The 23909-nt window shown below is 52.2% G+C and overlaps 1 protein-coding gene across 1 annotated transcript in view; it reads left to right on the top strand.

The window, feature by feature from the left end:
* The first annotated feature begins 1507 nt into the window (after positions 1–1507).
* Positions 1508–23909, top strand: part of ELMO3 (engulfment and cell motility 3) — a 111832-nt gene continuing 89430 nt past the window's right edge. The window contains exons 1-3 of the mRNA XM_075326275.1: positions 1508–1588; positions 2489–2582; positions 13284–13324. Of these exons, the coding sequence (XP_075182390.1) occupies positions 2505–2582; positions 13284–13324 (119 nt within the window). The 5' untranslated portion in view covers positions 1508–1588; positions 2489–2504. The remainder of the gene's footprint in view (positions 1589–2488; positions 2583–13283; positions 13325–23909) is intronic.

The raw sequence follows: 23909 nt of genomic DNA, 5'->3' as shown, positions 1-23909 counted from the left end.
GGAGGTTCGGGGTCTGCAGCGTTGTGTATGGGAGGTTCGGGGTCTGCAGCGTTGTGTATGGGAGGTTTGGGGTCCGCAGCGTTGTGTATGGGAGGTTCGGGGTCTGCAGCGTTGTGTATGGGAGGTTCGGGGTCTGCGGCGTTGTGTATGGGAGGTTCGGGGTCTGCAGCGTTGTGTATGGGAGGTTCGGGGTCTGCGGCGTTGTGTATGGGAGGTTCGGGGTCTGCAGCGTTGTGTATGGGAGGTTCGGGGTCTGCAGCGTTGTGTATGGGAGGTTCGGGGTCTGCGGCGTTGTGTATGGGAGGTTCGGGGTCTGCGGCGTTGTGTATGGGAGGTTCGGGGTCTGCAGCGTTGTGTATGGGAGGTTCGGGGTCTGCGGTGTTGTGTATGGGAGGTTCGGGGTCTGCAGCGTTGTGTATGGGAGGTTCGGGGTCCGCAGCGTTGTGTATGGGAGGTTCGGGGTCTGCAGCGTTGTGTATGGGAGGTTTGGGGTCCGCAGCGTTGTGTATGGGAGGTTCGGGGTCTGCAGCGTTGTGTATGGGAGGTTCGGGGTCTGCGGCGTTGTGTATGGGAGGTTCGGGGCCTGCAGCGTTGTGTATGGGAGGTTCGGGGTCTGCGGTGTTGTGTATGGGAGGTTCGGGGTCTGCAGCGTTGTGTATGGGAGGTTCGGGGCCTGTGGCGTTGTGTATGAGAGGTTCGGGGTCTGCAGCGTTGTGTATGGGAGGTTTGGGGTCTGCGGCGTTGTGTATGGGAGGTTCGGGGTCTGCGGCGTTGTGTATGGGAGGTTCGGGGTCTGCAGCGTTGTGTATGGGAGGTTCGGGGTCTGCAGCGTTGTGTATGGGAGGTTCGGGGTCTGCGGCGTTGTGTATGGGAGGTTCGGGGTCTTCAGCGTTGTGTATGGGAGGTATGGGGTCTGCGGTGTTGTGTATGGGAGGTTCGGGGTCTGCAGCGTTGTGTATGGGAGGTTCGGGGTCCGCAGCGTTGTGTATGGGAGGTTCGGGGTCTGCAGCGTTGTGTATGGGAGGTTTGGGGTCCGCAGCGTTGTGTATGGGAGGTTCGGGGTCTGCAGCGTTGTGTATGGGAGGTTCGGGGTCTGCGGCGTTGTGTATGGGAGGTTCGGGGCCTGCAGCGTTGTGTATGGGAGGTTCGGGGTCTGCGGTGTTGTGTATGGGAGGTTCGGGGTCTGCAGCGTTGTGTATGGGAGGTTCGGGGCCTGTGGCGTTGTGTATGAGAGGTTCGGGGTCTGCAGCGTTGTGTATGGGAGGTTTGGGGTCTGCGGCGTTGTGTATGGGAGGTTCGGGGTCTGCGGCGTTGTGTATGGGAGGTTCGGGGTCTGCAGCGTTGTGTATGGGAGGTTCGGGGTCTGCAGCGTTGTGTATGGGAGGTTCGGGGTCTGCAGCGTTGTGTATGGGAGGTTCGGGGCCTGCGGCTTCATACATCTCGCGGACACTCCCAGTAGAATTTCTTATCTGGAGGAAGGAATGTGTCTTGCTGGAACCTGTCTCCTCCCGGTCCCACCCTCTACTGCTCTGTGCATAAAGCCTCCACCTTTCTCTGCAGCTCCAAAGTGACAGGAAACAAGCTGCAGGTAATGAAGCTTTGTAGTGACCTAGAGAGACCTTGTGGCGTCTCCTCTGCGCCATTGTGGCTTTGTGGCTTCCCGTCTGTCGCGGTGTCCTTCCCTGCGTCTGTCTGTCCTGCTGTCCTCTGCTGAGTCTTCAGAACCTGTCATGCAGCTTGTCACCGTGCAGGGGGTGGGGGAGGCTGCAGGTGTGGACATGGATTTAGTCTGTATCGGCCCTAATAAGGGTTATCCTATGAAGTCATCGCTATGACGGGATATTTAGGCCACGTTCACACCTTTAGTATTTGTAGCACTTTTCCTCTGATTGTTCCTCTTCTGAGTTTGGATTCCTAATCCTGCGTGAACGTGTCCTACATGTAATGACCCCAGTGCTTGTGACTATTAGGTCATAGCTGCTACAGTCTTGTGAATAGATCTCCACTAGTCGGGTCATTTACTTGCCTAAATGCTACATACCCTCTGGTTCCTCCTATTCTGGGGTATCCGGCCCTGGCGTCCCCTATGGGGGTCTCACGGTGGTATTTGTCCACCCCTGCAATCATGAGAGCTTACTAGCCTCAACTGTACAATGTATAGAAGGAAGGTTTGGCAGCAGTATCCTTGTGTAACAAGTAGACTATTGGAGGCGTGAAGACTTTTGCAGCAGTGATGGTGTTTAAAAAGTTGCCAAAAAGTAATTCTTCGCCTCCAGTGCAAAAGTGGAGAGATCATTTTATACAGATTTAGATTTATTTAAAATGCACCAAACATTGTGCGACATTTTGATAGATTTGGCACAAATTAGCCAACATGACTATAAGCGTCTCCAATGGCCGGTGACTCCCGAGCACCGGGGAACGGCGGAGGAGCTGCAGATCCTGCTGATTGCAATTTAATGTTTCTTCAATGGTTATTCTTCTGCAGTTGTGAACTGGGAATCATGGAGCCAGCAAAGAATATAGTGAAGATTGCAATCCAGATGATGGGCGCATACCCTCAACTTATCGAGCTTAACCAGGTGAGCATGCAGATGTAGCTCGGATACATGCGATACCACACGGTCAATGGTAAAACTCTCCAGCATGGCACTCAGAGATCTCAACGTTAGGACTCTTCCAGACATCTGTGACCAACAGTCCGATCTCAGACCACCATGCACAGACTGGCCGCGCGTCTCCCGAGTGAGACAGCTTCATATATTTCTATAAAGCTTGGCTCAGGAGACGCACGGCCAGTCCGTACATTGTGATCCGAGAGTCAACCAATGATCAGAGGTGTCTGAAGGAGCCCTTACACAAAATCGGACATCTCCAAGGTTATGAACTGACATTTAGTCATCACTTTATTCATTACATTTGTTGTATAGGAGACATAATCCATAACGCAGTGGCATACAAACGTTTGGGAACCCCCGGTCAAAATGACTATTATTGTGAACAATTAAGCAAGTTAAAGATGAACTGATCTCTAGAAGGTATAAAGGAAAAGATGACACATTTCCTTAGTATTTTAGGCAACAAAATTAAAATCATTTTCATCTTTTACATTTTAAAATGAAAATGTGCTGATGAAAAAGTTTTGGCACCCTGCATGGTTATTACATAGCAGCACCCACTTTGGCAAGTATCACAGGTAGTAAATGCTTTTTGTCGCAGCCAAGAGTCTTTCAATTCTTGTTGGGAGAGTGGATTTTCATCCATTCTTCCTTGGAGAAGTCTTCCAGTTCTGTGAGATTCCTGGCTCGTCTTGCATGCACTGCTCTTCCTTGGAGAAGTCTTCCAGTTCTGTGAGATTCCTGGCTCGTCTTGCATGCACTGCTCTTCCTTGGAAAAGTCTTCCAGTTCTGTGAGATTCCTGGCTCGTCTTGCATGCTCTGCTCTTCCTTGGAGACGTCTTCCAGTTCTGTGAGATTCCTGGCTCGTCTTGCATGCACTGCTCTTCCTTGGAGACATCTTCCAGTTCTGTGAGATTCCTGGCTCGTCTTGCATGCACTGCTCTTCCTTGGAGACGTCTTCTAGTTCTGTGAGATTCCTGGTTTGTCTTGCATGCTCTGCTCTTCCTTGGAGACGTCTTCCAGTTCTCTGAGATTCCTGGCTCGTCTTGCATGCACTGCTCTTCCTTGGAGAAGTCCTCCAATTCTGTGAGATTCCTGGCTCGTTTTGCATGCACTGCTCTTCCTTGGAGATGTCTTCCAATTCTGTGAGATTCCAGGCTCGTCTTGCATGCACTGCTATTCCTTGGAGACGTCTTCCAAATCTGTGAGATTCCTGGCTCGTCTTGCATGCACTGCTCTTCCTTGGAGACGTCTTCCAGTTCTGTGAGATTCCTGGCTCGTCTTGCATGCACTGCTCTTCCTTGGAGACGTCTTCCAGTTCAGTGAGACTCCTGGCTTGTCTTGCATGCTCTGCTCTTCCTTGGAGACGTCTTCCAGTTCTGTGAGATTCCTGGCTTGTCTTGCATGCACTGCTCTTCCTTGGAGAAGTCTTCCAGTTTAGTGAGACTCCTGGCTTGTCTTGCATGCTCTGCTCTTCCTTAGAGATGTCTTCCAGTTCTGTGAGATTCCTGGCTCGTCTTGCATGCTTTGCTCTTCCTTGGAGATGTCTTTCAGTTCTGTGAGATTCCTGGCTTGTCTTGCATGCACTGCTCTTCCTTGGAGACGTCTTCCAGTTCTGTGAGATTCCTGGCTCGTCTTGCATGCTCTGCTCTTCCTTGGAGAAGTCTTCTAGTTCTGTGAGATTCCTGGCTTGTCTTGCATGCTCTGCTCTTCCTTGGAGAAGTGTTCTAGTTCTGTGAGATTCCTGGCTCGTCTTGCATGCGCTGCTCTTCCTTGGAGACGTCTTCCAGTTCTGTGAGATTCCTGGCTTGTCTTGCATGCACTGCTCTTCCTTGGAGATGTCTTCCAGTTCTGTGAGATTCCTGGCTTGTCTTGCATGCGCTGCTCTTCCTTGCAAAAGTCTTCTAGTTCTGTGAGATTCCTGGCTTGTCTTGCATGCGCTGCTCTTCCTTGGAGAAGTCTTCTAGTTCTGTGAGATTCCTGGCTTGTCTTGCATGCGCTGCTCTTCCTTGGAGAAGTCTTCCAGTTCTGTGAGATTCCTGGCTTGTCTTGCATGCGCTGCTCTTCCTTGGAGATGTCTTCCAGTTCTGTGAGATTCCTGGCTTGTCTTGCATGCTCTGCTCTTCCTTGGAGAAGTCTTCTAGTTCTGTGAGATTCCTGCCAGTGACACAAGTTGCTGATTAGCATCAGGGCTCAGTTTTTGTCGCAGGCTTATTTTCCTTTGAACCACCTCTGTGTTTGCGTCCTGCAGCCACTGACCAAAACTGAGGCAGCAGTGTTCCACCTTTTGAGCAGGACATTTTCTCTTTCATTTGTGTATTTGCACCACTTCCGTGTGTGTCCTGCTGCCACCGAGCGCTTATCAGTGACACATCACTGATTGGTAGCCACGCTCAATTTGTGGTACATGACTTATTTTTTTTGTTATTTGTTTACCTTGTGACATTGATTGTTATTTTATCGTCAGCACCACTTCTGTGTGTTCAACCTGTGGCCGCCATGGTCTGATCACTATTGGGTTAAGAAGGTGAAGAAAATTCCCATGAAAATCTACAAACTTTATTGACATGCATTAAAAATGGGAATCAAACAAAAACCCCGTTAAGAGAATAAAATTGTTACTGGATGAGAAGGGTTAAGGGATATAGTACAGCACACAATTTGATTCCATGCATAGTGCCAAAGAAGCCCCTAATATGCTCCAGCAGCAGCACAGGAGACACTGGAGCAGCAGCAACACAGGAGAACCTGGAGCAGCAGCAACACAGGAGACCCTGGAGCAGCAGCAGCACAGGAGACCCTGGAGCAGTAGCAACACAGGAGACCCTGGAGCAGCAGCAGCACAGGAGACCCTGGAGCAGCAGCAGCACAGGAGACCCTGGAGCAGCAGCAGCACAGGAGACACTGGAGCAGCAGCAACACAGGAGACCCTGGAGCAGCAGCAGCACAGGAGACCCTGGAGCAGCAGCAGCAGCACAGGAGACCCTGGAGCAGCAGCAGCAGCACAGGAGACCCTGGAGCAGCAGCAGCAGCACAGGAGACCCTGGAGCAGCAGCAGCAGCACAGGAGACACTGGAGCAGCAGCAGCAGCACAGGAGACACTGGAGCAGCAGCAGCAGCACAGGAGACACTGGAGCAGCAGCAGCAGCACAGGAGACACTGGAGCAGCAGCAACACAGGAGACACTGGAGCAGCAGCAACACAGGAGACACTGGAGCAGCAGCATCAGCACAGGAGACTGGAGCAGCAGCATCAGCACAGGAGACACTGGAGCAGCAGCATCAGCAGCACAGGAGACACTGGAGCAGCAGCATCACAGGTGACACTGGAGCAGCAGCAGCAGCAGCACAGAAGACACTGGAGCAGCAGCAGCACAGGAGACACTGGAGCAGCAGCAGCAGCACAGGAGACACTGGAGCAGCAGCAGCACAGGAGACACTGGAGCAGCAGCAGCACAGGAAACACTGGAGCAGCAAAAGCAGCACAGGAGACACTGGAGCAGCAGAAGCAGCACAGGAGACACTGAAGCAGCACAGGAGACACTGGAGCAGCAGAAGCAGCACAGGAGACACTGAAGCAGCAGAAGCAGCACAGGAGACACTGGAGCAGCAGAAGCAGCACAGGAGACACTGGAGCAGCAGAAGCAGCACAGGAGACACTGGAGCAGCAGAAGCAGCACAGGAGACACTGGAGCAGCAGAAGCAGCACAGGAGACACTGGAGCATCAGCATCAGCACAGGAGACACTGGAGCAGCAGCAGCAGCAGCACAGGAGACACTGGAGCAGCACCAGCACAGGAGACACTGGAGCATCAGCACAGGAGACACTGGAGCAGCAGCAGCACAGGTGACACTGGAGCAGCAGCAACACTGGAGCAGCAGCAGCACCACAGGAGACACTGGAGCAGCAGCAGCACAGGAGACACTGGAGCAGCAGCAGCACAGGAGACACTGGAGCAGCAGCACAGGAGACACTGGAGCAGCAGCACAGGAAACACTGGAGCAGCAGCACAGGAGACACTGGAGCAGCAAAAGCAGGACAGGAGACACTGGAGCAGCACTAGCACAGGAGACACTGGAGCAGCACCAGCACAGGAAACACTGGAGCAGCAGCAACACAGGAGACACTGGAGCAGCAGCATCAGCACAGGAGACTGGAGCAGCAGCATCAGCACAGGAGACACTGGAGCAGCAGCATCAGCAGCACAGGAGACACTGGAGCAGCAGCATCACAGGTGACACTGGAGCAGCAGCAGCAGCAGCACAGAAGACACTGGAGCAGCAGCAGCACAGGAGACACTGGAGCAGCAGCAGCAGCACAGGAGACACTGGAGCAGCAGCAGCACAGGAGACACTGGAGCAGCAGCAGCACAGGAAACACTGGAGCAGCAGAAGCAGCACAGGAGACACTGGAGCAGCAGAAGCAGCACAGGAGACACTGAAGCAGCACAGGAGACACTGGAGCAGCAGAAGCAGCACAGGAGACACTGAAGCAGCAGAAGCAGCACAGGAGACACTGGAGCAGCAGAAGCAGCACAGGAGACACTGGAGCAGCAGAAGCAGCACAGGAGACACTGGAGCAGCAGAAGCAGCACAGGAGACACTGGAGCAGCAGAAGCAGCACAGGAGACACTGGAGCATCAGCATCAGCACAGGAGACACTGGAGCAGCAGCAGCAGCAGCACAGGAGACACTGGAGCAGCACCAGCACAGGAGACACTGGAGCATCAGCACAGGAGACACTGGAGCAGCAGCAGCACAGGTGACACTGGAGCAGCAGCAACACTGGAGCAGCAGCAGCACCACAGGAGACACTGGAGCAGCAGCAGCACAGGAGACACTGGAGCAGCAGCAGCACAGGAGACACTGGAGCAGCAGCACAGGAGACACTGGAGCAGCAGCACAGGAAACACTGGAGCAGCAGCACAGGAGACACTGGAGCAGCAAAAGCAGGACAGGAGACACTGGAGCAGCACTAGCACAGGAGACACTGGAGCAGCACCAGCACAGGAAACACTGGAGCAGCAGCACAGGAGACACTGGAGCAGCAAAAGCAGGACAGGAGACACTGGAGCAGCACTAGCACAGGAGACACTGGAGCAGCACCAGCACAGGAGACACTGGAGCAGCACCAGCACAGGAGACACTGGAGCAGTAGCAGCACAGGTGACACTGGAGCAGAAGCAGCAGCACAGGAGACACTGGAGCAGAAGCAGCAGCACAGGAGACACTGGTGCAGCAGCAGCACAGGTGACACTGGTGCAGCAGCAGCACAGGTGACACTGGAGCAGCAGCAGCACAGGTGACACTGGAGCAGCAGCAGCACAGGTGACACTGGAGCAGCAGCAACACAGGAGACACTGGAGCAGCAGCAGTAGCACAGGAGACATTGAACCAACAGCAGCAGTACAGGAGACGCTGGAGCAGCAGCATCAGCACAGCAGACACTGGAGCAGCAGCATCAGCACAGGAGACACTGGAGCAGCAGCATCAGCACAGGAGACACTGGAGCAGCAGCATCAGCACAGGAGACACTGGAGCAGCAGCACAGGAGACACTAGCGCAGCAGCAGCACAGGAGACACTGGAGCAGCAGCAGCAGCACAGGAGACACTGGAGCAGCAGCAGCAGCACAGGAGACACTGGAGCAGCAGCAGCACAGGAGACACTGGAGCAGCAGCAGCACCACAGGAGACACTGGAGCAGCAGCAGCACCACAGGAGACACTGGAGCAGCAGCAGTAGCACAGGAGACACTGGAGCAGCAGCACCACAGGAGACACTGGAGCAGCAGCAGTAGCACAGGAGACACTGGAGCAGCAGCAGTAGCACAGGAGACACTGGAGCAGCAGCAGCACAGGAGACACTGGAGCAGCAGCAGCACAGGAGACACTGGAGCATCAGCATCAGCACAGGAGACACTGGAGCAGCAGCAGCACAGGAGACACTGGAGCAGCACCAGCACAGGAGACACTGGAGCATCAGCACAGGAGACACTGGAGCAGCAGCAGCACAGGTGACACTGGAGCAGCACCAGCACAGGAGACACTGGAGCATCAGCACAGGAGACCCTGGAGCAGCAGCAGCACAGGTGACACTGGAGCAGCAGCAACACTGGAGCAGCAGCAGCACCACAGGAGACACTGGAGCAGCCGCAGCACAGGAGACACTGGAGCAGCCGCAGCACAGGAGACACTGGAGCAGCAGCAGCACAGGAGACACTGGAGCAGCAGCACAGGAGACACTGGAGCAGCAGCAGTACAGGAGACACTGGAGCAGCAGCACAGGAAACACTGGAGCAGCAGCACAGGAGACACTGGAGCAGCAAAAGCAGGACAGGAGACACTGGAGCAGCACCAGCACAGGAGACACTGGAGCAGCACCAGCACAGGAGACACTGGAGCAGCACCAGCACAGGAGACACTGGAGCAGCACCAGCACAGGAGACACTGGAGCAGTAGCAGCACAGGTGACACTGGAGCAGAAGCAGCAGCACAGGAGACACTGTAGCAGAAGCAGCAGCACAGGAGACACTGGTGCAGCAGCAGCACAGGTGACACTGGAGCAGCAGCAGCACAGGTGACACTGGAGCAGCAGCAGCACAGGAGACACTGGAGCAGCAGAAGCAGCACAGGAGACACTGGAGCAGCACCAGCACAGGAGACACTGGAGCATCAGCATCAGCACAGGAGACACTGGAGCATCAGCATCAGCACAGGAGACACTGGAGCAGCACCAGCACAGGAGACACTGGAGCATCAGCACAGGAGACACTGGATCAGCAGCACAGGTGACACTGGAGCAGCAGCAACACTGGAGCAGCAGCAGCACCACAGGAGACACTGGAGCAGCAGCACCACAGGAGACACTGGAGCAGCAGCAGCACAGGATACACTGGAGCAGCAGCAGCACAGGAGACACTGGAGCAGCAGCACAGGAAACACTGGAGCAGCAGCACAGGAAACACTGGTGCAGCAGCACAGGAAACACTGGTGCAGCAGCACAGGAAACACTGGAGCAGCACCACAGGAGACACTGGAGCAGCAGCAGCACAGGTGACACTGGAGCAGCAGCAGCACAGGTGACACTGGAGCAGAAGCAGCAGCACAGGAGACACTGGAGCAGAAGCAGCAGCACAGGAGACACTGGAGCAGCAGCAGCACAGGTGACACTGGAGCAGCAGCAGCACAGGTGACACTGGAGCAGCAGCAACACAGGAGACACTGGAGCAGCAGCAGTAGCACAGGAGACACTGAACCAACAGCAGCAGCACAGGAGACACTGGAGCAGCAGCTGCACAGGAGACACTGGAGCAGCAGCAGCAGCACAGGAGACACTGGATCAGCAGCAGAGGAGACACTGGAGCAGCAGCATCAGCACAGCAGACACTGGAGCAGCAGCATCAGCACAGGAGACACTGGAGCAGCAGCATCAGCACAGGAGACACTGGAGCAGCAGCATCAGCACAGGAGACACTGGAGCAGCAGCATCAGCACAGGAGACACTGGAGCAGCAGCATCAGCACAGGAGACACTGGAGCAGCAGCATCAGCACAGGAGACACTGGAGCAGCAGCATCAGCACAGGAGACACTGGAGCAGCAGCAGCAGCACAGGAGACACTGGCGCAGCAGCAGCACAGGAGACACTGGAGCAGCAGCAGCACAGGAGACACTGGAGCAGCAGCCCAGGAGACACTGGAGCAGCAGCACCACAGGAGACACTGGAGCAGCAGCAGCACCACAGGAGACACTGGAGCAGCAGCAGCAGCACAGGAGACACTGGAGCAGCAGCAGTAGCACAGGAGACACTGGAGCAGCAGCAGTAGCACAGGAGACACTGGAGCAGCAGCAGTAGCACAGGAGACACTGGAGCAGCAGCAGTAGCACAGGAGACACTGGAGCAGCAGCAACACAGGAGACACTGGAGCAGCAGCACAGGAGACACTGGAGCAGCAGCAGCAGCACAGGAGACACTGGAGCAGCAGCAGCAGCACAGGAGACACTGGAGCAGCAGCACAGGAGACACTGGAGCAGCAGCAGCAGCACAGGAGACACTGGAGCAGCAGCACCACAGGAGACACTGGAGCAGCAGCAGTAGCACAGGAGACACTGGAGCAGCAGCAGCACAGGAGACACTGGAGCAGCAGCAGCACAGGAGACACTGGAGCAGCAGCAGTAGCACAGGAGACACTGGAGCAGCAGCAGTAGCACAGGAGACACTGGAGCAGCAGCAGCAGCACAGGAGACACTGGAGTAGCAGCAGCAGCACAGGAGACACTGGAGTAGCAGCAGCAGCACAGGAGACACTGGAGCAGCAGCAGCACAGGAGACACTGGAGCAGCAGCAGCACAGGAGACACTGGAGCAGCAGCAGCACAGGAGACACTGGAGCAGCAGCACAGGAGACACTGGAGCAGTAGCACAGGAGACACTGGAGTAGTAGCACAGGAGACACTGGAGCAGCAGCAGTAGCACAGGAGACACTGGAGCAGCAGCATTAGCACAGGAGACACTGGAGCAGCAGCAGCACAGGAGACACTGGAGCAGCAGCAGCACAGGAGACACTGGAGCAGCAGCAGTAGCACAGGAGACACTGGAGCAGCAGCAGTAGCACAAGAGACACTTGAGCAGCAGCAGTAGCACAGGAGACACTGGAGCAGCAGCAGCACAGGAGACACTGGAGCAGCAGCACAGGAGACACTGGAGCAGCAGCAGCACAGGAGACACTGGAGCAGCAGCAGCACAGGAGACACTGGAGCAGCAGCAGCAGCACAGGAGACACTGGAGCAGCAGCAGCACCACAGGAGACACTGGAGCAGCAGCACAGGAGACACTGGAGCAGCAGCAGCACAGGAGACACTGGAGCAGCAGCAGCACAGGAGACACTGGAGCAGCAGCAGCAGCACAGGAGACACTGGAGCAGCAGCAGCAGCACAGGAGACACTGGAGCAGCAGCAGCACCACAGGAGACACTGGAGCAGCAGCAGCACAGGAGACACTGAAGCAGCAGCAGTAGCACAGGAGACACTGGAGCAGCAGCGGTAGCACAGGAGACACTGGAGCAGCAGCAGTAGCACAGGAGACACTGGAGCAGCAGCAGTAGCACAGGAGACACTGGAGCAGCAGCAGCACAGGAGACACTGGAGCAGCAGCAGTAGCACAGGAGACACTGGAGCAGCAGCAGTAGCACAGGAGACACTGGAGCAGCAGCAACACCAGAGACACTGGAGCAGTAGCAACAGCACAGGAGACACTGGAGCAGCAGCAGTAGCACAGGAGACACTGGAGCAGCAGCAGCACAGGAGACACTTGAGCAGCAGCAGTAGCACAGGAGACACTGGAGCAGCAGCAGTAGCACAGGAGACACTGGAGCAGCAGCAGCAGCAGCACAGGAGACACTGGAGCATCAGCATCAGCACAGGAGACACTGGAGCAGCAGCAGTAGCACAGGAGACACTGGAGAGTGGAAGAATGCCCATGGAACAACCCTCAGCGATGGCAGATTGTAGCCATGTAGCAGGGGACACATAATAATCAGTCCATTCAGCGCAGAACTGAGCACCAGAGGATACATCGGGCATACACAATGAGAAGGAAAGACACTCACCATCCCATGAGAACAGTCTATGGCCTGGCACACACCTGTACATGATGTCTGTATATGTGAGGGCCGGCTAGGCACCTACTGCCAGGATCATGGTACTGAACCTGCTTTTGCTTTGGCTAGACACCCCCTTTTAAGATTTTGGTGCTGATTCCTCTCCAGATGGACTCCCCCCTTTTAAGATTTTGGTGCTGAATCCTCTCCAGATGGACTCCCCCTTCCAAGATTTTGGTACTGAATCCTCTCCAGATGAACTCCCCCTTCCAAGATTTTGGTACTGAATCCTCTCCAGATGGACTCCTTCTTCCAAGATTTTGGTACTGAATCCTCTCCAGATGGACTCCTCCTTCCAAGATTTTGGTACTGAATCCTCTCCAGATGGAGACCGTCTTGCTAACATCCTAGCACTAAACCTTCTCCTGCTGGTCATCCTTTAGCCAAGATTCTGGTATTAAATCCTCTCTTCTGGAATAGCAGCAGACGAAAAATTCAAATAAGACAAAATATGTAATTACCCGTTAACACGAGTCGATAATCGTGGAATGACAATTTTCATGAATGCTCATTCCTAATAATTGCCAACCAAGCACAAATTGTATTAGCCACTTTGCTGTCCTCACCATTGCTTGCCAGCATTTTACAAACAAGTAAATAAGCAGCAAACGACTTGAATTGGTTGGTACGTATTACTATCCTGAAATTGGCTCATGTAAATGGCTATAAAGCTGATTCCTGGATTATCAGCTGGTATAAAATGGCCATTAGCGCTGCGGATTATGCAGCGGGGGGGGGGGATAAGCCTGAAGAATGTGACCGGGGGGAATGGAGCTAAGACATTTAGCTGGATGTATGATGAGGGCTTCTCGGTGAGGGTGCTGATGATGATATGAGCTATTGCTTTGCAGATTGTCCATCCTCGGATGAGCTTCATAGCTGCTGCTGCCGATGATGAATAAAGCGTCTGATGTTTGTTAATTGCGCATGTTCTATTTCTTACTCATGTTTTATTCTCAGTAATCCTAATCTCGGACTCTTCGTTGTCACCTTATTCTGTCTGTTTTTCAGAGTAAACCCCTGTCAGCGGTTCTGAAGGACGTGTGTGACGCGTAAGTGATGGGACTTGTGGGGCGTCAGTATTGGTCACATACATGTCTATTTGCAGACAGTTGCACTCTGCAATGCTAAAGCATGCAAACCATGAATGTCAAAATCTAGGCACGCATTACTGCTAAAGGGAATCTAGGGAAAAGTGAGATATTTAACTCAAAAATGGCCATCTCTATATCTGCTGTGAGGTAGTGACCACCTATGTCATAAGCAGCCGCTATGTACCGCAGTGGAGGAGGTCCAATGTAAAACCTGAAATGTTTACTATGGGACTTAAGGCTTCTTTACACGTTACAATTTGGTGTGCCATCACATTAGCGATCGCACCCGCCCCCATCATTTGTGCGGCACGGGCAATTTCTTGCCCGTGTCGCACAATCCTGTAACCCCCGTCACACGTACTTACCTTCCAAACGACCTCGCTGTGGGCGGTGAACATCCACTTCCTGAAGGGGGAGGGACATTCGGCGTCACAGCAACGTCACACAGCGGCCGCCCAATAGAAGCGGAGGGGCGGAGATGAGCGGGACATAAACATCCCGCCCACCTCCTTCCTTCCGCATTGCCGGCGGGACGCAGGTAAGCTGTGTTCATCGTTCCCGGGGTGTCACGTGTGCTGCCTCGGGAACGATGAACAACAGAACGTTCGATTTTTAGAAAATGAGCGACATGTCAGCGATGAACGAGAAGATGAGTATTTCTGCTCGTTCATAGCTGTCACACGCGACGATATATCAGACGATGCCGGATGTGCGTCACTACCGACGTGACCCCGACGACATCTTGTTAGATATATCGTAGCATGTAAAGCCCGCTTAAGTCTCGTTAAATGCGTTATGGACCAGGTGTACAATAGCGATGTGTTGGTCGTGAACGATCCAACATAAAGATCCGGCTCCCTGTTGTGACTGACAGGAGTCAACAGTGTGAGCCACTAAAATCTCTAAACTGCTCTTTTCGACACTGAAACCCCGCCCACCCGCTGCTAAACTCTGCCTACTCAACAATCTAATTGGTCACTTGTAAGTGGGCGGGTTTTGGCGGCGTTACTATAATCTTAAATATCTGTTCACCTGGGGTGAACACATGTAATAAGGAGCCGAGAACGATCTGAAAGATCCGGCTTTTTGGTGAGCGGAGCCATGGGAACCGGATCACCAAAAAGAGCCGGACTGTCCATCACTAGTGTACAAGTTGTCAGAGTGCTGGGCGGCTCTGGCTGTTGTCATACCTCCACCCATGGGTGTGCCTGGTGTGATATATGAGACTGTCTGTTGGCCACATGGTCTCTGGGTGCTTGGAAACAGTTCAGTTCCTGTAGGCCCCCTGTGTGCAGACCATGTGGGTTTACAGCCAGCTGCAGACTTCCCTGGAGGTTGTATACTGGCCGCGGTCAGTGAGTGGACACTGCTATACTTCCACTGGGATACTGCTGTGTAGTGATGTGTCGGTCGCTAACGATCCAACACAAAAGTGGGTTTTACACACAGCGACATCGCTATCGATGTCGCTGGTGAAAGCACCCGCCCCCGTCGGTTGTGCATCACGAGCAAATCGCTGCCCGTGGCGCACAACATTGCTAGGACCCGTCACACATACTTACCTTCCTAGTGACGTCGCTGTGGCCAGCAAACCGCCTCCTTTCTAAGGGGGCGGTTCGTTCGGCGTCACAGCGGCGTCACTAAGCGGCCGACCAATAGAAGCGGAGGGGTGAAGATGAGAGGGCCGAACATCCCGCCCACCTCCTTCCTTCCTTATTGCGGGCGGCCGCAGGTACGGTGTTGTTCCTCGTTCCTGGGGTGTCACACGTAGCGATGTGTGATGCCGCAGGAACAACGAACAACCTGCGTCCTGCAACAGCAATGATAATCGGGATTAGAACGACGTGTCAACCATGAACAATTAGGTGAGTAATTTTGATCGTTAACGGTCGTTCCTGCGTTTCACACGCAACAACGTCGCTAACGAGGCCGGATGTGCGTCACAAATTCTGTGACCCCCAACGACATCTCGTGAGCGATGTCATTGCGTGTAAAGCTCCCTTAAGATTCGTCTCCCTGCTGTGACTGATAGGAGCCGAATCCCCGGTGAGAGCCACTAAATTCTCTTAAGGCCAGAATCACACTTGCTAGTGCCTCGCGTGAGTCTCTCATGGTAGAACCCGGCATGGCCGCACACTATGCATACAGGAGCGTCTGAGCTGCATAGAGATACATGCAACCGACCCGCTCCTGTCTTGGGAGTGTGCGGCCATGCCGGGTTGTACCATGAGAGACTCGCGCGAGAAACACGCGAGGCACTAGCAAGTGTGATTCTGGCCTAACGGCTCTCATTGGGAATAAATTTTGGTGTTTGGTGGGCAAAACCACCCCCACCCACCTGAACAAAACCCCGCCCACTCTGCAAATTAATTGGCCCGTTATGAGTGGGCGGGGATTTGGCGGCATTAACACTAGATTAAATATGTGTTCAACTGCAGTGAACACATATTTAACAGAGAGCCATGAATGATCCGAAAGAGCCGCCTCTTTTTGGTGAGCGGAGCCATGGGAACTGGATCACCAAAAAGAGCCGGACTACCCATCACTACTGCTGTGTGGGAATTGTATCCGAGGCCATGCGGGCGTACCCCCGGATGAAACAGACTGTAGGTCATATACGTTTCTGTAAAGCTGGAGGAAGGCTCATGTTTGTGTTACGCTACTTTCACACTTCAGTGTTTTTCCATCAGTCACCATCCGTTGCCTTGAGAAAATACGTAATCCTGCAACAGATTTTACAGTTTTTTCCCCATAGACTTGTATTAATGACAGATTGTGACTGATGGCCTTACATTGCATCCACCGCGTGCCGGATCACTGGTAGAATGACTGACCCTCCGGCAGAAGGAACTGACACTGTAACGTTTTTTTGGAGCGTCAAAAAAACGCACTGCGCAGGATTCCGTCCCAAACCGTCACGAGGTATAATGGCTGTCTATGGGGCTGGATTCTGCCATGTTCTACTGAGCATGCCCAGTATGTACACAGTCACATTGCGAGGCTCCAGATAGGGATATTCCACACACAATTTTAGCTATAACAACATCTATTCTGCCCCTTTCTCTACAAACTGTCACAGATGTCCTATGAAAACGCAGTAACAAGTCACCAAAATGTCTGGCACTCCCATTGGGCTGTACCAAAAACAAACGGATCATGACAGATCCATCGTAAAACGGACGCACAACGGATGTAACGGACGCTGACGTATCAGTTATTTCACAGGATTCCTGTGAACTGAATCCTGGGAAATAACACATCCATTGCGTCCGTTGACAGCTGAAAAACGATGGATCCGTCACAAAGAGAGACCTGACAGATTTGAAACGACTGAAGTGTGAAAGTAGCTTAAACCAATTGGACTGTTTAAATAGAAAACCGTTCCTGTGTTCTTAATCTAGCAGCCAAACAAGTGTCCCCCATTACGTTCAGGGAGCGCAGCCTCACACCGCCACCATACAGTGACTGCTTTGGAAGAAATCTCCTGGTCTTCATCCATAACAGTTCTTTCACGATTATACATTTTTATGTAACTGATTTTGTTCTCTTATCACCTTCATCTTAATATTTGTGATCTGAAAAGTATACAATCATGTGGAAAGATGCTCCCACATCACTCAGGACGCAGATCTTAAATCCTCAAATTAGAGAGCAGCAATGATTGTAGCACAGAGAGAGATGATCAGTAAATGTTCTGCCAGTAACAACAGTCGCAATCAGTAGGACGTGCACCGGCCATCGCTGTGAATGACTTCAGTACATCTGCGGCCTCAGGACATCACTAGTCTCTAACAATGCTCTGGGGGGATTTTGGTCCACTCTTCTTCCAGTCTCTTCCACAGGACATCACTAGTCTCTCACACTGCTCTGGGGGGATTTTGGTCCACTCTTCTTCCAGTCTCTTCCACAGGACATCACTAGTCTCTCACACTGCTCTGGGGGGATTTTGGTCCACTTTTCTTCCAGTCTCTCCACAGGACATCACTAGTCTCTCACACTGCTCTGGGGGGATTTTGGTCCACTCTTCTTCCAGTCTCTTCCACAGGACATCACTAGTCTCTCACACTGCTCTGGGGGGATTTTGGTCCACTTTTCTTCCAGTCTCTTGCACAGGACATCACTAGTCTCTCACACTGCTCTGGTAGGATTTTGGTCCACTCTTTTTCCAGTCTCTTCCACAGTTCTTTGACTCTTCTGGGTTTCTTGGCCATAACTGTCACCAAGGATTTTCCAGAGGTTTTCTATTGGGTTTAGATCAGGACTCTGGGCTGTGGCCATTTCATTGTTTCCAGGATCTGCTTTCCCCAATTTGCTGTGTGACAGGGGGCATTGTCCTGCATGAAAATTGCTGTCTGATTGATAAATATGGTGCAAAGAGGGGCGTGGCCAGCAGGCAGCATGAGCGGTCGCATCTGAGAGCAGCTCCGCAGTCCGACGCTGATATATACTATTAATCCTGCCGAAATTGGTGCCTAAATACACCTCTGGATTACCTGTGGTGCGGTGAGCATTCGGATCGGTACCATGAGTAGAGGTCGCAGCGCAGCGGCGGCTGAGAAGCTGAAGAAGTTTGCTCGGGACTCCCAGCAAGATGGCGCCGGCAAGCAGGCAGAGCGGGAATCCAGTGAGGCGGAGGAGGAGGAGAGCATGGAGGCCGGATCCAAGGAATCGCAGGAGCTAACCTTACAGCAGGTTACGTCGCAGTTACTTGCAGCGATCCAGGATTCAAAAGTGTCGCTGACGGGTAAAATCGAGGAGGTTAAGATTGATGTGGGTCTCCTCCGGCTGGACTTGCAAAACCTGAGAGAGCGGGTAAAGGAGACCGAGCAGCGGATCTCCACGCTGGAAGACGACGCAAGAGCGACGCCGGGCAGACTGTCCTCTCTGGAAAGCGTGGCAAACAACTGGGCGCAGAGGGCTGATGACCTGGAAAATCGCCTGCGTCGTAATAATTTAAGAATTCTAGGGATGCCGGAGAGGGCAGAAGGGAGCGACCCATGTAAGTTCATGGAAAAGTGGCTCTCCGAAACTTTCCCTGATGCGACGCTGTCAGCGGCATTCGCCATAGAAAGAGCTCACCGGGTACCGGCCAGACCTCCTCCTCCGGGAGCGCAGCCTAGACCTCTCCTGGCCCGACTGTTGAGCAGCAGAGATAGAGATGCGATCCTTGGTGCGGCGCGGCGCAAGGGCCCGATTTTACACAACGCCACCATATTGATCTTCCCTGATTTTCTCTGCGTCGCTCCAGAAAACGAGGGCATCCTTCATTCAGGTGAAAAAACGCCTCAGAGAGCATCAAATTGCTTACTCCATGATCTTCCCAGCCCGTCTTAGAGTGGTTCATCAAGAGCGATCCCTGTTCTTTCCTTCTCCTGCGGAAGCGGATGACTGGATCAACACATTGAAGAGGAAGCGCTGATGCGTCACGGTCATGGGCGCTGCCTGGAGGGTCGCGGTTGTGATGGCGTCGCGGTTCTGATTCACTTATCTCATCCTCTTTGGAGCAAGGTCGGTGATGCGACTCCAATCCTTGGGACGTTGTGTTTGAAATTACTGTTGAGATCACTTTAGGATCATCCTATGCAGGTACTCGGCGTCCCTCGATTCTGAAGGCGCGAAAGACTCTTGTTTGTTTCATCCCTCCTGGCATGTGAGTGGAGCGGGACCGCAATTGCGTTCGCGTCCTGATCTCATGGTCCCTGTTAGTTGAGAAGTTGATGATCTCATCTGGAGACGCTGGTGCGCTTGTGGCCTTCCCGGAGGCATGAGAGTTTCCGGATGTGTCTATTATTGGTTTTCCATTGAACTGGCCTCCGGGTTTGGCCCTCGTCGTAGGCGGATGGCTGCGGCGTTCTCCGGGATCATTGCTTAGCCCAGTCTGCGCTCCGGATTACTCGTCGCTGGTGGGGCCGGACCGAGATGACACCAAACGGGACATGGGTCAGACCGCTGTTGCGACGCCCTGAACTCCTTCATGCGATCTTGTTTTATCCTATACTTTTTTGGATCCAAATTGGAACTCTACTTTGGGCTCGCAGTATTGGCAACGCACTTCAGTTCATAATGTTGAATTTTGCTCTTTTAGTGCGATATTAAGTTTCTAAGGTTACCAGATGTCATAATATCCTACAGTCTAAGATTACCTGCCAATCCTTCTTCTATCTCCTTCACACTCCCATCTCTTCCCCCCCCTCTAACTCCCTATCAGCATAATTCCTCATCCCCCTTCACTTCGCCCCCCTACTTCCTCATTGTTCTTTCTCTTTCCCCTCAGTCTCCCCACTTTTTATCCATCTCATATCTCTATATTCCTTCTCTTGCCCCCGCTTTATCTCCTATTCTAATTTCTCTCCTTTTCTCTTTCTCTCTTCTACCCTATTTTTCTTTCTTCCTCCTTACCTCCCTCTTCTCCCCCTTTTCTTTTTTTTTTTTTTCTCTCTCCTCTTTTTCTCTCTCTCTATCCTCTTCTCTCTCTTTCTCTTACTTCTCTCCCATCTACTCTTGGTCCCTTCACTTATGCACGATTAAAGGCTATGCTGCAGGGTAATTCATTTATTGGACTGCAGGAGAAGCTCAAGTCCTTGTTTGAGGACACCCCCATACCAAGTACACCATCTAGCCACGTTGGTTCACCCTAGTCGTTGCTAGGGAAAATCTTTCCTGGTCGCACTACTGGACCAGTTCTTGTCGGTTGTGTGTGCGCAACCGATAATTTGTATTTAAGGGTACGTTTACCCAAGTTCTACTGTAGGTTAAGTTTTTGACATTTTTCTAGCAATTCAGCAAGTGGCATCTTTCAATGGCTTTAAGCTTGATGACATGGAATGTTAGAGGACTGGGCACATCCAGGAAACGGGCGGCAGTATTCGCCCATATCAAAAGATCCAAAGCTCAGATTGTGTGTTTACAAGAGACCCATTTATTGTTGGACACCACTAGAGTGCTTCAAAAGCCTTGGGTTCAATGGTCAGCTCACTCTGTTCATTCCACATATTCTAGGGGAGTATCGGTACTAGTCCACAAAGCACTGCGGTGGGACCCGGGTAAGATTTTAAAGGATACTGATGGGAGGTATGTGTTTATCCAGGCTCACATCGATGGGGTTATGATAGTGATCTTAGCCATATACATCCCCCCTGCAATGGGAATCTCGATTCTATATGAGGCGGCTAAGTTTGCCTCACAATTCCCACAAGCCTTGGTGCTCTGCATGGGGGACTTCAATTTGATTAATAACACGGGACTGGACAGATTCAACACCCGACAGGTCCCGATCTCCCCCACGATACAAACTAGATTGAGTATATTCTTACAGGAAGTGGGATGGCACGATATGTGGCGGTTTTTTAACCCAGCACTGAGAGAATATACATGTGATACTCCAGGGAAAAACTCATTATCTCGAATTGATTACATCTGTGGAAATGAAAGAGTCTGTGCCCATATACAATCGGTCTGTCATTTGCCCAGATCAGTGTCAGATCACTCTCCGGTATTTGTAGGCATTAAATGGGAAGGATGTAAATCTCATAAATTGTCAAGGAAAATTAACCCTTGGTGGCTGTCACTCTTTGGTGCCAATGACAGGATTCCTGATCAGCTTAGGGCATACACGGAAATGAACTCCGTGGAAGAGAATCACTCGGCCTATTGGGACGCGCTTAAGGCGTATCTGAGGGGATGCTGTCACTCCTCTATCTCCTATCACAAGAAACAGGCGGCCAAAGAGGAGGAGGAACTGGCCACCCAAAATAGAGTGCTTGAACATAGATTCACCTCGGACCCCTCTGAGGAAAACAGATCTCAGTGGCTTCAGGCTGGGAGGAAATATCTGTTGTATTTGCAAGATAAGGCTAAGAGACATGTATTCTTCACGAGCCAGAGGTATTTTGAGCAAGGGAACCAATCCAGTAGCTTACTAGCGTTCTTGGTGCGTCAATCCAATAGCCCACCTGCGGTCCTTAAGATCAGAGACCCTCGTGGCGAATCAATTACTTCCGTCAATGGTATATTGGAGGTGTTTTTGGACTTCTATAGGAACCTGTATGAGTCCAGGCTGACCGTGTCAAGGGAGGAGATTGTTGAGTACTTATGAGATCTGGAGTTTCCCAGGTTGACTTTGGCTCAGAGATCGGACTTGGATGAGCCCATTAGTATGGAGGAGATGGTGGAGGCGATGAAGACCCTCAATAAGGGTAAGGCGTCTGGGCCAGACGGACTCCCGATTGAGATCTTTGACAAATATCGGGGGGAGCTGGCCCCAGCCCTCCTGGAAACGGTTGAGGCTTCGTTCCGCAAGGGACGGTTGCCTGATTCCTTTTATGAGGCAACCATTGTCCTGCTATTGAAACCAGATAAGGACCCATTGGATTGTGGCTCGTACAGACCGATCTCTTTGTTAAACTCTGATTATAAAATTCTTACCAAAATTCTAGCAACTAGACTCAACAAAGTGATCTCCTCTATAGTACATGAGGATCAGTCGGGATTCATCCCGGGTAGGAGTACCTCGGATAATCTGAGGAGAGCGCAGGTGGTCTTACAGATGGGCACCAAGTTAGAGGAGGATTGGGCTCTGGTCTCCCTGGATGCGGCCAAAGCCTTCGATTCTATAGAATGGCCATACCTGCTGGAGGTGCTGCGGGCATTTGGTTTCGGCAACGAATTTATCAGATGGATTGAGATCATATATAAAGCTCCATCTGCTAACATTCAGGTGGGTGGCGGTGTGTCGGAAACTTTCCCTTTGGGGAGGGGAACCAGTTAGGGATGTCCCCTATCCCCTCTCCTGTTCGCTCTTGCCATGGAACCGCTGGCGGTGCGCATTCGAGCGGACCCAGTCTACCGGGGGGTGAGACATAGTAAGGGAGATGAACGGTTATCTTTGTACGCAGACGACTTGTTACTGTTTGCATCTGATCCGGATTCCTCCATTCCTAGAGCCGTGCAATTGATAGATCGATTTGGGGAGTTCTCCGGTCTGTCAATAAACTGGTCAAAATCGTACCTCCTCTTTCTGTCTCGGCACAGAGAGGATCTGGTGCACGACCACATATGCAGGGTGCCGGTGGTGGATCATTTTAAATATCTCGGAATTATACTGGCGGGAAGCCCTTCGGAGATGATAGCGAGAAATATTGCCCCCTTATTATCATACTTCGGGGAGAAATTTAATAGATGGAGCCAACTCCCGCTATCAGTGGCGGGAAGGATTAACCTCCTTAAAATGATAGTGCAACCAAAGTGTCTCTATATTACCCAGCATGTATTTGTACAGATTCCTCGCTCTTTCTTCCGGTCCCTGGAATCTTTAATGATTACCTTTGTCTGGGGTACGTCCAGATCAAGGGTCCAATTGGCCAAATTACAAAGACCCAAGGATATGGGGGGTATGGCCCTTCCTGATCTTTATATTTACTATCTGGCCGGACAATTGAAATATTTGGGTCCATGGACACTCCCCCGGGTTGGGGGTTCTCCGGAGGGACTTCTGGCAGAGTTCACAGGTGTGGATCTCCTGTGGCCGTTACTGACGGATCACAGGAAGGCCCCTGAGGGTCGTGTCCTCCCGATGCACAAATTGGGGGCCAGGATCTGGAAAGAGGCTAAAGCCGTATTTGGATTTCATGATGTACCAACTGAAACGCCCATATGGGATAACTTGGACCTTCCACATTTTTGTGGGTTGCCGGGGTTTGGTGAATGGAGGAATCGCGGAATAATCTCCCTGGGATCACTGGTCCGGGATGGTGAACTCCGCCCCTTTGCACAACTGCGGTCAGAATTCGACTTGCCGGAATCTCATGGGTTTCAGTATCTCCAGATTAGGCACGCCTTTCGAGCTCAGTTCTCTGGCCGTGGGGTTAGATTCTCTTCCTTCCCAGTCATTGGAATTATTAGATCACAGGGCCCTGGTGGTCTTATTTCTAAACTATACTCCTCCCTCATCCGGGCCAAGGCTATGAATAATCCTCTTTCTGTCTGTGAGAGGTGGAGTGCCAGGATCCCTGAAATTGATGACGTAGTGTGGGACGACATTGTCGAATCCCACACGTTGGTCTCTCCTGCTGTTAACAATAGACTGAACCAATTATATATAATACACCAAAGTTATATTACTCCCCAGAGACTGAACAAAATGAAAAAGCTGAATAATTCGGTGGGGATGGGCTGTCCGAGATGCGGGAGAGATGGTGCTGATTTTTGGCACATGATATGGGACTGCCGAGTCATTCTCTCCTATTGGAGTGAGGTTGTAACGACTCTTTCCGCCATACTTCAAAAAGCGGTTGCTATGTGCCCAGTCCTGTGTCTATTTGGGGTGGTAGATGTACACTCCTGGTCCCAAGATGAGAATTTATTAATAAAAAAGGTCCTTTTTCTGGCCCGGAAGGGCATTATACTAAATTGGATGAGCACTCATCCCCCAACTAGAGCCTCTTGGATCGCATTGGTAAATGCTATAATCCCGTCTGAACAATTTGTTTATAAGACAAGAGGCTCTTCAACTAAATTTGACAAAATTTGGGGTAGATGGATGAGG

This window comes from Anomaloglossus baeobatrachus, chromosome 10, assembly GCF_048569485.1.
Source record: "Anomaloglossus baeobatrachus isolate aAnoBae1 chromosome 10, aAnoBae1.hap1, whole genome shotgun sequence".
Lineage (NCBI taxonomy): Eukaryota > Metazoa > Chordata > Amphibia > Anura > Aromobatidae > Anomaloglossus > Anomaloglossus baeobatrachus.
The sequence above is the reverse complement of the archived record's forward strand: the minus strand, read 5'-3'. Positions and strand labels throughout refer to the sequence as shown.